At 35.8% G+C, this 15,699-nt stretch overlaps 1 protein-coding gene across 4 annotated transcripts; it reads right to left on the reverse strand.

Annotated features, from left to right (window-relative positions):
* Positions 1–5,229: 5,229 nt before the first annotated feature.
* On the reverse strand, positions 5,230–15,179 carry LOC114615488 (vomeronasal type-2 receptor 116-like). Of its 4 annotated transcripts, none has more exons than XM_028761190.1 (6): positions 14,974–15,179; positions 10,221–10,503; positions 9,069–9,875; positions 8,323–8,546; positions 7,302–7,432; positions 5,230–6,134 (listed from the first exon to the last, which is right to left on the reverse strand). In XM_028761190.1, the coding sequence occupies exons 1-6, from the start codon at positions 15,177–15,179 to the stop codon at positions 5,230–5,232; spliced, it is 2,556 nt and encodes an 851-aa protein (XP_028617023.1). The 4 variants fall into 4 exon arrangements, with proteins under 4 accessions (XP_028617023.1, XP_028617025.1, XP_028617024.1 ...); XM_028761192.1 differs by having other exon boundaries at positions 7,302–7,425; positions 8,322–8,546; XM_028761191.1 differs by having other exon boundaries at positions 5,230–6,137; positions 7,302–7,425; positions 8,322–8,546.
* Positions 15,180–15,699: the final 520 nt, after the last annotated feature.

Genomic DNA, 15,699 nt, shown 5'->3' on the forward strand with positions numbered 1-15,699 from the left:
AAGAAATAATAATAATAGTAATAATAATATGTTTTCTCATCACTCATTTTGGTCGTCAATTCACTGTGTAGCAGAAGATGCCTTTGATGAACTTTTAGGCCTCTCCTCTGCCTCCTTCTTGCAGGGATTACAGGCATTTGACAACAGCTCCCCCTAGCTTCCCAAAGAACCTTTATGTGATTGTGGATGCTCTTGTTTTTCTTGTTATGTGGTTTAAATGTAGGATTGCTTGTTCACAAGTACATCTGAGATGTGTAGAGTTGCATGTCATAATACCAATCACTCGGGATGCTTAGGCAGGAAAATTGCATGTTCAAGACTAGTATGAGTTCTTGAATTTGTGTATAAAATAGGATAGAAGACCTTCTCTTAGGAGAACAAAAGCAAAACAGAACTTTCTTAAAATATTTTTGTTGTTTGTTTGTTTGTTTGTTTTATTTTCCCCATTTACTTTAAATCATGTATGTGTGTGGGAGAGACTCATATGTCCATGAGTGTATGAGGACAGAAGAGAGCACTGAAAACCAAAGAGGTGGATTGATAGGCAGTTGTGAGCCTGAGAAGCAAAATCCCTTAATTACCAAACTATGTTTCCAGACCCAAACAGAGAATATTTGAAAATATTCACATTCATTTTAAAGGAACAGATGCTAAAAATACCAGATGAGATCTAGGACCACAGAGTCTGACTATGCTTTTGTGACAAAACCTCATAATCCATTCTTGCCTCTCCCTAATTGTTTTGTGCTTAAGACACTGTCCTTGATTTGCATCAAATTTGACAACAAGTTACAATTTGATTTCTGTTGCTGTGCTAAAATAATGACCAAAGCAACATGAAGAATTATAGGGTTCATTTGGCTTCCTGTTTATAGTCTTGCATAGGGGAAACCTAGGGAGGAACTGAAGCAGACCATGGTGGAATACAAATTACTGGCTTGCTTAGCCTGCTTTTCTCTACTGCACAGTCCAGTATACCTAAGGATAGTACTGCCCACATTGGGTTGGGTGCTGCCACACTGATCATTAATAAAGAAATGCCCTAAAGTTATGTTCATATTCTCTCCTCTCAAATGACTCTAATTTGTATCAAGGTGAAAAAAAAAACCTAATGCACTATACTTTGCATATGCCTTATCAAATTAATCTGTGAGGTACCTGATATGAAATTCAAAAAGAAAAAAAAATAGAAAGGTAAAAATTAAATTAGATTAAATGAAAAAAAAACATTATTGAAAAAGACATCTGGGAAAGAAGTGTGTGGATAGAACTCAACAAATGGTCAAAGGATTTTAAAATACTTGTTCCTCTCATAAATGCTCATCAGAAGTTGACCTTGGCTGAGGATTTGCTCAGTAACCAAGTAGATAGGATAACCTGTTTTGTGAACTGTCAATTTCTTTCCCCGGTCATTCCTATCATTGTCCAGTGAGGCCATAAAAGTCTGATCATGATGGAAATGATGGAGGTTATGCAAGGTTCCCCTGGCTACAGTTGCTGCTGAGTGCTATGTCTACCAACAGAAGAGACCAACATTGAGCCACAGACATGACATCATTCTTTAGGGTTACCTGCCAAAAATGTGGTTGAAGGGTGACTACATTGGACTCTTTCCTCTCTAAAAAGGACAATGCTTTGTTCTTAGCTGAATTGATACTCTTCTGCCTCTGGAGTTATCTTTCCTGTATGCATGCTTTTCCCAAAACCTCAATCTTACTGAATGTCTTACATAGAATTTCGGAATGTTTTATTCTCCAAAAACGTATTTGACACAATATTGTACCAGACTAGCAAACTTACTTCATGTCCAGGGAAGTGTGACCATGAGCCCAAAATGGAGGTTACACATCTTATATCTGAAGTACAGGAGATCCTTTAGGATATCTCCTGATGCTACCAAGTCTTTGATTAAATTAAATTGGAAAATAAAACAGCCTATTCCAATCAGGATGACAAAGGATACAGATACATCAGAAATACAGGTAGGCATCACTATCTGTGGAGAGAGTCACAACTTGCTGAGGTGCTGGTAGAGGAGGGTGGAGAAAATATAAAATGTGTAGAAGAGAAATTACTTATAAATGTCAGCTAAGGCCACATGACCAATTGTAGAAAAGAGAATTCACTCATGTGTGTTTCTCTTTTATTTAATTTAAAATGCAGAATTAAATGCAGAATTAGAACATTTTATTTAATTTATGTAGACATTTGTGTTTTCTTGTTGGGTTCAGTAGTGTCCTGTGTCTGCCCCACCATGGGTGTAGGGCTGCATGGGGAGGCAGGACTCGGGAGATTTGACTTTGCTCACTCCATTGGCTCTGGGTATGGAGATGAGAGTTCTTGGCTTGTCATGGGCAGCTGGTTTGGGTTTTTGGTCTCAGTGGCTGGGAGTGGCAAGAGGTCTTCTGCAGGAGATTATACGGTGGCTCTGTAGGCGAAGGCTTTCTCCAATGCTCCCCATGGCAGATGCTGATGAAAAGAGACAGTCCATGGTTTTAAAGCATTTATTTAAGTCATTGCAGAGAGTGGTGATGAGTAAAAACTGTACCTCCTTTTCTCAGGGCTGGCCTGAGGTTAAATACCTTTTGCAGGGAGGAGAATCTGGGAAGGAAAGCTTAATTGGCTACACCCTTCTGGCCTTTAGGTACCTTATTTAAATAGAGATCAGTCTTGAGGCTATGTGACTTGTGGTCCTATCCTCTACCTGTGTGTGTGTGTGGGGGGGGTGTAGGACCATTGCCCTTACATGATCGAAGGACTCAATCTATAGAGGCCTCATGTCAGAATCCTGGATTCTGGGGGCATGACAAAACGCCTGCCGTCCCTCAGGATCACCTGGGTCACCAGGGTTTCCAGCCTGTGCTCGACCAGAAACTGGCTACCTTCCAAGGTACTACATGACTAATTGTAGAAAAGAGTATTCACTCATGTGTGGTTTTGTTTTATTTTATTTAGAATGTATTTATGTAGATATTTGTGTTTTCTTTCCTCAGTTTCTTTGTCAAGTGATGGAACATCAATGTAGAGTAACATCGAGATAACAAAAGAATATTTCTTGACAGATATGGCCACATAATTCTAAATTTATAATGTGTTTGCAGTTGTCCATTTCTTCTTGTCAATATTGGGACACTGATCGTGGGCAAGTCTTATGAATGCTCAGAAATCTCTGTGCGTTCATATGATTATCAGTCCTTTTTTTCTTAATGATACTGTTTTACTGAAGTCACCCAATACCTCTGTCCCTTATACTTATTGATCTGCGTTTCCACATAGATCCCTGGGCCCTGAGTGGTGGTGGTGTTCTATATTAACTGGTGGTAAGGAGATAATCCTGAAGACAAACTTTACTTATGTCATCAAATATGGAGAAGTTGAGCTGGTCCATAACTAGAAGCTTTACCTCTGGTGATTGGAATTCAAATTGCTAGAAAGTACACCACATGCTACCAGAGAAAAAGGTAAAGGGAATAAAGACCAAGTGGGTCCCACTACATAAAGATTCCTCCTCTTCAAAATGTACATTTAAAAGCAAGCAATGTACCCTCTTACAAAATGGTCCCTCATCTGAGGCTCAGGGAAAAGTGAAGGTGGTAGGAAAGTTCATGAGAATCAAAGGATAAGGAAGCTAGCTGTGAACATATATCTTCTAGGATTGGCAGAAGGTGCATCATGAAGTCTTACCAATATGATCTCCAAAACATAATGAGAAAAAGGGTCACAGTGTGCATGACAGCTTGGAAGGAAGAAAGCTGTCAATGTATAGTCTACACAGCCATTTACAGGAAACTACAAACCTAGAAATGGAAGAGGTTGTCATCCTCAGGGACAACCAGAGAACAAATATTGGTGATATACTACCAATAATGAGCCATCAGAACATAAATATATGCAATTTTATACTGTCTCTATAATTTATACTTCAAAAAGATATGAATATGCAAATACATACACACACTCAGTAAGAATTGATGAAATAAGAGGGCATGTACATTTTAGGAGTGCAGGGAGGGGCACAGAGTGTTTTGAAAATAGGAAATATAAACAAAAAGCAGTTAAATTACAATGTCAAAAATAAACTGCCAAATAATGTTTTAAAAGTAGAGCAGCAAACAGAACTTTGAGGGAAAGCTGACACTGACCTGCAACACCTGATGTAAAGAAATGTGCATGTGCTTGTATGTGCATGTTTGTGTGTGTAATATGAAACCCAAATAATCTTTATCATATTTTGATAAAATTAATGATGAGACCCTTCATCTAGAGTGATTTATATATTTATATACTTCACTGATCTTACTGTGGTAAAGATCTTGTGTGGGATACTTCCATTAGTGGTTTTCCTCACTTAATGAGACACAATCATTTCATAATGAAAGTGTGTGTTTTTACATAAAGTTAGAATCTTATATTGCAGACACAATCTGAATGCCCTTGTCCTTTTCATACTATGTTCTCTTCTTATGTTATCTGATATTCTTAACATCTTCCTAGTACATTGTGAAGATGTTCCAAAATCCAGTGCTTTTGTGATGACCATCAAATATAAGCATTACTGTCACTGTGCTTCACACTCTGCTAACATTCACTCTTGTTTCTCTTTTCAAATCAGTGCCTTTTATTGCATCAGGAGTCTATGATATTCCAAATCTCAATAGAGGCAATTTACCATTTAGGTGATGTTTTAGTTTCTATCGCTGTAACAAACACTATGATCAAAAGAAACATGTGAGAAAGGCGTTTACTTACTTATATACATTTGTCACAGTATATTGAATGAAGCCAAGGCATGAAATTGGATGTAGGCACTCCATGAAAACAAATGGAATAATGATGATTATTGGCTTCATGTCCATGTTGTCTGCAGTTCTCTTTCTTATAAGTTCCAGAACAACTTGCCTAGAGTTGGCACTGTCCACAGTCGGTAGGCTCACCTAATATCAATCATTAATTAAATATATGGCTTACACACAAAACTACAGGTCAAAATGATGGTAGCCATTTCAAAATTGAGACTCCTGGTTCTCAATATCTTTGGGTTTGTGTACTTATGAATGAAACCATTTCCCACTAAACTTTAGTAATTGGTATGACAATGGACAGTGTTGTCCTGTTTGTAAGTTCAAATTTGTATATTACTTAAAATTTTTATATGATTAAGTACTACTTTTGTTAAGATGAAGGAAAAGATATGTTGAATATCATCTAAAATTTCATACTATTAAAATTTCAATAATGCAATTTATCTTTGTACTTCTGTATAAAATTTGAATCTGGTCTAAATAAAATAACATGACACTTTGGGATAAAGATACACCCTAGCAACCCTGCACTAGAAGCCAAGATGGAAAAAACCTCCACAATCACCATGACCTTCCCCCTAGTGCTGTGGTAGACAGGGAGGAAGGTGATCCAGACACTGCAGAACACCAGCATGCTGAAAGTTAGGAATTTGGCTTCATTGAATCTGTCAGGAAGGTTTCTAGCCAAGAAAGCCACACCAAAGCTCCCCAGAGCCAAGGAGCCCAAGTATCCCAGGACAAAATGGAAAGCAATGACTGAGCCTTTGTTGCAAATAATGACAGTCTTCCCATGTTCAGATTGTATATCTCTGTCAAGGAAGGGAGGAGATGTTACCAACCAGATTCCACAGAGAATAAGTTGGATTAGGGTACAAATGGGAATGACCAAGTTAGGTGCCCCTGATGCCAGCATCCCTCTCATTCTTCTTCCTGGAATAGTGAGCTTGAAAGCCATGACCACAGTTATAGTTTTGGCCAACACTGTAGAAACAGCCACAGTGAAAAATACTCCAAATGTTGTCTGCTGCAGGATGCAGGTAGCCTGGCTGGGATGTCCAATGAAGAACAATGAGCAGAGAAAACAGAAGATGAGAGAGATGAGCAGGATGTAGCTGAGAATGCGGTTATTGGCCTTCACAGTGGGAGTGTCATTGTGTTTTATAAAAGTGATTAGTACTAGAACTGTGAGGACAGAGAAGCACAGGGCCATGCAGCCTATAGCCATGCCCAATGGATCTTCATAAGCCAGAAATGACACAGCTCTTTGGAGGCAGTGGGTTTGCTGTAAGTTGGCATACTTATCATCTGGACACCTCACACACTGTTCCATATCTGCTGGTGAACAACAACAAACCCTTATATCATATCATATTTATGAACTTAATAATTGAGTGTTTGTATTATTCAGACAATACCCCCAAAATATTTTGGTGTTGAGCATTTATTCCATTCCTTATTGCTGCAGAAAGCACTGATGTAAGGCTGTTCTGTATTAACCTATGCTTTGTGATGTAACAAAACACCATTATGGAAAATGCAGGAGAAAAAAATATTTATTAAGCAGAAAGAAAACATGTTTTTCTAGTGTATTATGAATAATAACATGCATAATCTCAGATTATTTAATTTTTTAAAGCACAAATTCTCTACTCACAGACATGTGTAGTGTGCAGACGTAGTTCTCAATGCCAGTTGATGAAGTACAGTATTAACTATGTTGGGTTTGAGGGTTGTGCCCTTTGTCTGTATCTTCACATAGACACAACAACATGCAATACCTCATGCAAAATACTGTTTGCATAAAGAGTATTTCCATTATTGCAGCTGTATGCCTCACAGACTATCCATGTCCCCCTCTTTGTAGTAAGATACCTTTTGTTCCCAACTATGCATTCCAAGCTAGATGTCATGAAGTTTATGGGTACTCACATTCATCCTCTTTTCTTATGTAAGCTCTGATTGCTGGTATGCATTATCACATCGCTGGGTGCATTGTTGAAATCTTCACTCTTGCTCTTGTTCATTGACAAGAACTACTTAAACTTTTAAATCTTCCATGCTCTTACAATTTATTTCATTAAACAACAGCTCCTACCCTAAGCATCTGGTCTTTGTTAGGGACCAAGCTGAATGATAGGAGGGAAGGGATGTGGACTGGTCACGTGGTCCAGTTACTTTGTACAAAGAATCACGTAAGAGTAAACTTATGGATAGATTATGCCTAAGTTTTGTTTAAAAGAGTTACAGATGTATGTCCCCTAAATGTTTTCTACATAATATAAAATCAATAGACATCAGATTGTGAGAGAAATGAGTTGTTTGTAGAAGATAATGCAGGTTATTTACAGGATACAAAAGAAGTTGATACCACTCAAATGATTAAATTCAAAAACAAAGAGATTTTAGGTCTATATTTTCCATCTAGGCTATTTTACATTTTTAGTTTGGAATGAGAAGCTATTAGAATTCAGCAATTTTTTTCGGCATGCAAATATATACCTGTATCATTGGAAACCTCATTTTTTGGGCACTGGGCACAATCAAAGCAGCAGTCTGCTGTTTGTTCCTGATGAATTTTCCTGAATCCAGCAGTGCATGTCACACTACACATGGAGGTGGGAACCTGAGGTAATATATATATATATATATATATATATATATATATATATATGAACATACACCCATACATATGTGTCTGTGTATGTGTGTGTTTATTATACACAGTATGTATAATGACCCATATATTTATTTATGAGACATTAACAGATATGGCTATATTTATTCCTCTGCTAACCAGCATCACTGATCAATTTCAGGTACATTATTATTTTCTATTACCCTGAAATGCCCTGAAAGTCACACAATATTTATTACATCATTTAATATTATATATATAACATTTAGGTTGTAGCAATTTGAAATTTTTCTTTCTAAACTTATTAATCCAAAAGAAATGTTTATGTGGCTTCAGTTTCTCTTGCAAGATTTATAAATTAAAAAATGAGGACACTAAGTTGTGTGGAGAGAGAAGGTAGGATAAATCAAAAAAGAGTTGCCTGATAAATATCAACAAAGCATGCCATATAAAACTCTCATAAATCTAATGAAGTTTTTCTAAGTTGAAAAGAAAACCTTGAATCTGGAGAAATATTTATGTTAATGAATACATGCTGTACTTCTTTAGGTTATAAAGATGTTCACACAGAAACAAAAAATTTATGGTTTATATATAGCTGCAAAATTTTAATTATATAAATATACTACTTTAAATTTAATAAATGTATTTATGTAGTGTTGGGTGAATAGACATGCAGGTACAATTGAACATGGAATCCAGAGGCCTTTGATTCCTATGACCGAGATTTACATGAACTTGTGAGTTATTAAATTTTGATGCTGGTAACTGAGGTGGGGCCTTTGGCAAGAACAGCAATTGATATTAACTACAGAGCTATAACTCAATGCCTCATATTTTAAAATTTAGATATCCTGAAAAAATAAAAATTGTGGTATACCCACCGATGTTCCTCCTGTGGTCCACTCCAAGTCTTCAGATATATGAAGTTGTTGGCTCTGTGGAAAACAAGGATAATAGCTTCCTATTTTGACTTTTAATCCAAGGCCTTGTGGAAAATTCCAAATGTTGAAAATGTCATACTCTGCACACTGATTTTCCCTAAGATTCATGTTCACCAGTTCTCCAACAGGGTTAGTAAATACTCTAGTCTTCAGCACAGAAGCCACCTAAATGAGATGCATCTTTAGATGATTACATGTGCATATTGATTAAGGAAAAGGAAAATTGAGAATGTCCTCTAATTTTTAATATTTTTCAGAAAAGACAGCTATATTAAAGTAATCCCATGTATTTATATATAATATAACTCATGGGTAACTAAAAATTCATATACTTAATTTTAATATTCTAAGTCAAAAAGTGTTAAAATAAATGCTATCCAAATAACAAGTAACATGATATGAGTGTGTGTATGTGTGTGTGTACATGTTTGTCAAGAATAATTTTTAAAATTGAAGCCATGTATGTGCGAATGAGTGGGAAGTCTGAATATCTGGAAGTTGTGGAAACAAAGGATGGTAGTGTGTCATTCATGTACATACAGTTTTCATATACTCATTAGGTAGTTTTATAGTATAGAAATCTTTTTATTGCAAGAATAATCTCTAACAAATGTATGCAAGTTTCTCAGGGGCCATTTAAAGATCACATTGATATCTATAAGCATAATGAAATGTAAGAAACTTTACCTGCTGACAATCAGTGAACACTCCTTTGGGTTCTGCCATTTGCTGAGATTCTACTTTTTGAAGAATGAGTTCATGGTAGGTGTGGGCCACAGCATACACAGCATTATACAAGTTGTAACCATCTTCACTCAGGACCATGTCAAATTTGTGCTGTACTGTCGATTCCTCTGTGTTGTTGAGTATAAAATGATCCATTTTGCTATTGCTGTTCTTAGACATTGAACAATTAAAATAATTCCACAGCAGCATAGTCTGAGAAATGTCTACTGGGTACATGGAAGTGTTCACTGTTTGCATAAAATTCCTTAATTTAGCAATCTCACTGTGGTGGTGTTCAAAAGTGACAGTCCCATGAAAGAAGTCAAGGCTGAAATCTCTTTTATTTAAGATGACATCCCATTGTGAGGTTGTGATCCAGATTCTCTGTGCACCTAAATATACCCATCTTCTAAAGCTGACTTCTACAGTAGAGTTCATTTCACCATAAATGATAACAACCTTGGCTGATGATGCCATAATTTGTTTATCATATATCTTAGCCTTTGTCATGTATATCTGCATGTTTTCTGGGATCATATTCACAAAAGCTAAACAGATTCCATGTCTTTGCATTTTTTCTCTCATGTCTGAGAGAAACTGAATACCCTGGTCATCATTTGAGATGACCAGTCCTATCCAAGTCCATCTAAAATGAAGCATCAAGGAGATCATGCCATGGGACAAACATGTGTCCTTGGTGGCTATCTGATAGACATAGGGAAATTGGTCATGGTCACTCAGATTAGGATTAAATGGTCCAAAGAAAATCTAAAAGATGTAGAAGAGAGGATGAAACATCCACATGAGAAACATGATTTTAAGGAAGTTTGGCGTTATATACAAATAACATTACTCACCTTTCAGAACTTCCATTAAGGATAGTAAAATTATTCTATAAACAGCATGTATTATTCCTTTTGTATTCTAGACTATTCTTGACAAGTCTGCGCATTCCAGAAAAGAGTTTTGCCTATTTCCAGAGTGCATTTATGATCTGATTTTAAATCCTTTATAATATGTGTAAAACAGCACACACAGAAACACATGCTGACCAAGTTTTCTCCTATGAATGGAATGAACATTGTTAACTCATCCAGTGTCACACATTCTCACCTTTGGTTTCCTAGAATTAATTGCCAGTTTTAAGGATGTCATCCATGATGGTCCTGTAAGTTCTATATCACAATTTGTCCGTACTCGACAGTTATAATTAATAAAATGTAAAAAACTGCTTTGTGGTGAATATCTTTTATCCAGAAGTTCAAAAGTGTCTTCACACAGGCCAACAATGCGGGAAAATAGCAAAGACATGTTGGGTAAAAGATAAGGATTCTTGTTGATCTCATCAGTAGCAAAAAACATCACTAATATATCCTCATATCTTCTTGCTGGTATTCTACAAGAAGGCATAGGGGTGATTAAGGAGGATGTACAAAATATGAAATTTTCTGCTCAGTTGCAGTAATCTTTGTACTATGAGCAATGCTAAGTTTCTGTGTAAGTGCTACTTTTCCTTAAATACGCCTCAGAAATTAGAGATCTTTAGGGTTGAATATAATTCAAATATTCCCCCAACTATGTTACTCTAGTATGATAATTTTTATACTCATGAAAATCCATAAAGACCTTCTTTTATCTCTGAATGCCATTCCTGAACTAGTGTCAGGAGCTGAAAAGGAGAAGCTAAAAACTAGCAGGTGATCTTCCTGAGATGGGTCTGCCTTAGATTAAAAAAGCTCTATGGTAGATTTTCTCTTGTAGAGAAATCCTAGAGGAAATTTATTTTAGGAATGATTTCTGCTATTTATAAGCTTTCCTGTTGTTATTAAATATACATGACAACCACTAGTTATTAGCCCATCCTTTTGAGCAGATCTCTGCAGATGAAGATATACTGTCTTGTAGTGATGCTATATTGATAAATCAACTATTTCTCAATCCCTTCCTTTTTGTTTTGTTTTTTCGAGACAATTTCTCAATCCTTAATGGTGATCCTATAGGAATTTCTCAAAATATAGTAACCTTTAGCTCTTTTATAATACAATGCTACTAAATTCTTTCTGGTAGTCAAAACTGCAATGAGAACTCTGTCAGGCTTTAGTGTAATGAGTTCATTGCTTCTGAGATAGCAAGCAGGCACTACTACTCAGAGCGCATTCTGAGAGCTGCTAAAACCATTAACCTACGGTCTTAAAAAGGGAACTAATGATTTACTATAAGTGTTAGGACACAAGATAAAATATTGACTGGCTTTATTCTTACAACACTTCACTAATTACTTCTTACAACACTTCATTAATTGCTTAGTCATAGAAGTTATGGTTTTAACTCTACATGAACCTGCAGAATTGTGACAAATGATGAATGGTTAGCCACACAATTACTCCTAATGGATATGCCTGTAAACATTGTCTGTTGTAAACTTCTTATTTGATTTCTGATCTGAATGTATATGTAAAGCTGTGGTGCACTATTTACTATGAGATCATGTATTGTGAAAGCTGTATAAGTGCTGAGGCAAAGAGAAGAAACAGAACTGAGCTGAGGAGGATAACTTTTAGATAGAACACCTTTTACACAGAACCGAACAGAACTTTTAGACAGAACTCAAGCGAGTACTTTTTAGATAGAACTGAACTCAAGAAGAACCCAGATGTTAAGGCTTAGAATGAGGAGTAATGATGATGAGAGTAAAGGCATTATTGTGATATCAGAGCTTGAGGAGAAAGAAAGACTAGGAGGAGAACGCAGAATGAAATAACTTAGAAATTATAAAACAGGCCGGGCAGCAATGGTGCATGCCTTTATTTCCAGCACTTGGGAGGCAGAGGCAAGCAGATTTCTGAGTTCAAACAAGCATGGTCTACAGAGTGAGTTCCAGGACAGCCAGGGCTACACAGAGAGACCCTGTCTCAGAAAACAAAAAGAAAATGAAACAAAAAACACCCCAAACCAAAAATCAAAACAAAACAACAACAAGAAGAAAGAAATTATAAGGCAACTTAAAAAAACTAAGTGAGAAATGTGCAGAATCGAGAGAAAAATAGGAAAAAAGAAGAAGCTGCAGAGAGAGCAGAAGGATTAGGCAAGCTACTCCCTACCATGGGACAGAACAGTTCTTTCCTTAATGGCCAGGCAGGCTTGGTCTTATTAAAGAGAACAATGCTTTCTTTATATAGACTTGGGTTTAATTCATTTAGCAATAAAAGGGTAGAAGCTTTCCCTTTCATTATGCAATAAAGATTGAAACTCATTTTTTTTTTTAATTTCATCCAGAAGGCTCCCGGGAGTGGGAAGTTCTGGTGGACTTGTCGTCTGGGTTGGGGACATCCTCCTGGAGGAGGTATGAAATGTGGAACAGTCAGAGAGTCAACTGGGATGGGGTTAAAGTCTGAACTGTAAAAAAAAGGTTAACTAAAATAAAAATAAAAAGAAAGTGTGCTGTCAACCCTAGGACATAGTTTAATCTCCAGTGCCAACCTGGCGTGAGGAGAGAAGTGAGTCCTGCCAGTCTACACACACACACACACACAGACACACACAGACACACAGACACAGACACAGACACAGACACACACGAGAGAGAGAGAGAGAGAGAGAGAGAGAGAGAGAGAGAGAGAGAGAGAGAGACTCTTAAATTTTAAATAAACATATGAAACTTGAATGACATCAAATTACTATTTTCTATAACTTTCTATTGATTTGAGTTTCCCTTCTTTATTAAAGAATTTAATCAACAAATAAAATTGCATAGTGATACACAAAAATGTTTTTATTTTTAAAAATTTCTTTTATGAATCAAATATCTTTATCATATTGAGTATTTTAAGAATCAAATAACACATCAAGACATTTCATGTTTCTTTTTATATTCATATCCCTTAACCAAAAATATCATTAACACATCTTGATTAATATCCATAACTCAGGATCCTATCTCTAATGCTCGAATACAAAATTTTCTTTGGAAATTAAACATAGTAAAAGAGCATAAAATCAAAAGAGTGAATCAGTAAGAAATACATTCAAAAGTCATTATATGATACTACCTGACATATAGTGAGAGTATTCAAAATGCATTATATAACTGCATAACTTTCCTAAACAATCAGTTTACTTAAAAAAAAAAGATTATCTATGTTTCTATAAGCAAATTTTACAAATCTCAATATAGGAAAAACTTTTTGAAGTTAAACATTAAGGAAATGCTAATTTCATGCACAGTGAGAAAAATTATCAATAATGATATTTCCATGAAGTTTATAGAGTATGCTTTTTATATTTTTCAAATGTTAATGTTCACTAAACATTATAATTATTTTAGAATGCATTTCATTTACATTTACACATCCATTTCAAAATATAAAAGATAGTATGCCACAAAACAGAAATATTATCCTTTAGGCTCATCAACACATCAATTTAATGTCAGCTATTGGTGTGAATGTTACTATGTCAACTTACTAAAAATAATGTCAGATTCCTCTATACACCTCAGTTTTCCTAATTCTTTTGCAATCCTTTAATTGATATCTGAGCACTGAGATCTATTCTTCATATGAAATGTGTTTACTTGCCCCAGCAAGTCTCCCAGTAAGTTTGTTACTATTAGTGATTACTTCCCATCATAAGGAAAAACACCAAACATAGTCAGTTGAAAATTTATAGCTAAGTTTTTCTTTTTAATCTACAACTATGTATTAACACAGTTCATATATTTGTAATTCTGATCTTTATTGCTACTTACAAAAGTGTCATGATAAATGCTATTATTTTCCCAATGAGGTATAGGATACATTAGAAATAAGATTCCTTTTGACCTGATACCCAGGAATAACAAAGCATCGTATCAAAGTGGGCACAGTGTACTTTGGCTAGCAGGAGGAAAATGTATTCTTAAAATCCCGAAGAGGTGAAAAAGAAATAAAAGATGGGATGAGAGTCAGAAACAGAAAAGCACAGGAAACCTCTGTTCATGAAACAAAGAAGTCCCAGTCACTTTGAAAGGTGAATGATTTCAACACTCCTTCCCTTATGATTTGCAGCCAACACTGATATCTCACACTTGAGATCTGAGAACTATGTAGACATATTGAGAACAGCTTCTTATTCACTAGAATAATTCCTCTACAATTTCTATAATGTTATATTTATTCACCAATTAGTAGGAAAATTGACCACCTATCTGATAGTGATCATGGACCTAATCTGTGACTGGGCATATGCACAAGTGGACCAAAATAGTACTCTGGTAACATAATCTGAAGCCTGGCGGTTTTTTACATTTACAGTGTCCAGGATGACAGGAGAGGCTTACTGAGAGACTATATTTAAGAGCAATGTGTATGTATATTCACAAATATATATGTAATATTATGCACATAATCATTTATACTAGACACACACAAATTTCAAGGCATAAATGTATGCCCAAAAGTTAGAGACTTAAATTAAATAACTTTTCCTTGAAGGCATTTAGAATGCATGCTCATATTGGAATCTTTGGCAGACAATTGAAGACAGGCAGCCTCTTCATATTGAGCTCTTAAGAGTGGGGAGAATTGTGAATTCAAAACATACTAAGACACCTTGTGCAATGCCATCTTTCAACATCTGAAATACACAAGGAGGCAAAGTATAGAATCCAGTCTCTAACACTGTCCTGTTTGTGACCTGGAGACCAATGTACTAAAGCCAAAATAAATTGTGACACATTTGAAAGAATTAAAGTAGAGATTAATTTGATGATCAATTTTTAGTACTTCCTAATGTAATGGGAAGAACAGGACAGGATCCTACAGTTGTGTACAAAGCTATATATTTCTAATTCATGACACTGAAGCAAGAAATAAACGTAATAACTTACCTAAAATTGATAACATGATTATAAAAATGTTCTTCTATAGGCCAGTCAATTGTTATAAGAACAAAACCGCAGTCACTTCTCAAATCTCCACCATTATCTACATTATTTTTTATTCTCCAAAAGCAAGGGGGTTTAGTCAAACTGCACAAGATGAGAGAAAACTTCAGGAGCGAGAAGGAAATAGTGAAAGCACACAGCTTCTTCATGTCTTCTAGGATCTAAGATGGAGCAGTTGTGAAATCTGTTTCTTACACAGACAAACATCACACACACACATTCACACCTATGTGTCTGTTTTAAGGCTATTGCTGTCTGAAAATCCACTTAATTATATTCTACATTTTCTTTCCATTCACCCTGTGCCATGCTCCCTGGATACATCTGAAAAAACCTGGCCTCAAGCTCTGCATCTGAGGTCTGAAAACTTTTGATCAAAACATTTCTAAAAACACGTTGTAAAGTTCATGTTCTCCATCCTCAGGTGTCATGATTTCATAACTATCCATGGCATCCACTCAAGGGACAATCTCCTGAGCAGCTTGGGCCACACCATGGGTTAACAGACACATGTATGAACACAACTGGCAATCATGATAATGGAATATATCAGAACTTCCATAGTAAGACAAGAGTTCAGAAGGTCATAATGGTCCCATGTTAGTAAGACTTTGAGTTGAATCATGGGAAATTATGTCTTCCATTGGTTAGTCTAGAGAAAGGCAGTCT

The sequence above is a fragment of the Grammomys surdaster genome, unplaced genomic scaffold, assembly GCF_004785775.1.
Source record: "Grammomys surdaster isolate TR1022 unplaced genomic scaffold, NIH_TR_1.0 126715, whole genome shotgun sequence".
In the NCBI taxonomy this organism is placed as follows: Eukaryota; Metazoa; Chordata; class Mammalia; order Rodentia; family Muridae; genus Grammomys; species Grammomys surdaster.

What these genes read in the sequence shown, in the direction of transcription:
- LOC114615488 (XM_028761190.1), bottom strand. Translation starts at nt 15,179, where the DNA reads ATGAAGAAGCTGTGTGCTTTCACTATTTCCTTCTCGCTCCTGAAGTTT. An exon ending in TTAATTCTAGGAAACCAAAG is followed by an intron (nt 9,876 to 10,220) that starts GTGAGAATGTGT and finishes TACATCTTTTAG; the next exon opens with ATTTTCTTTGGACCATTTAA. An exon ending in TGTTCACTGATTGTCAGCAG is followed by an intron (nt 8,547 to 9,068) that starts GTAAAGTTTCTT and finishes CATCTCATTTAG; the next exon opens with GTGGCTTCTGTGCTGAAGAC.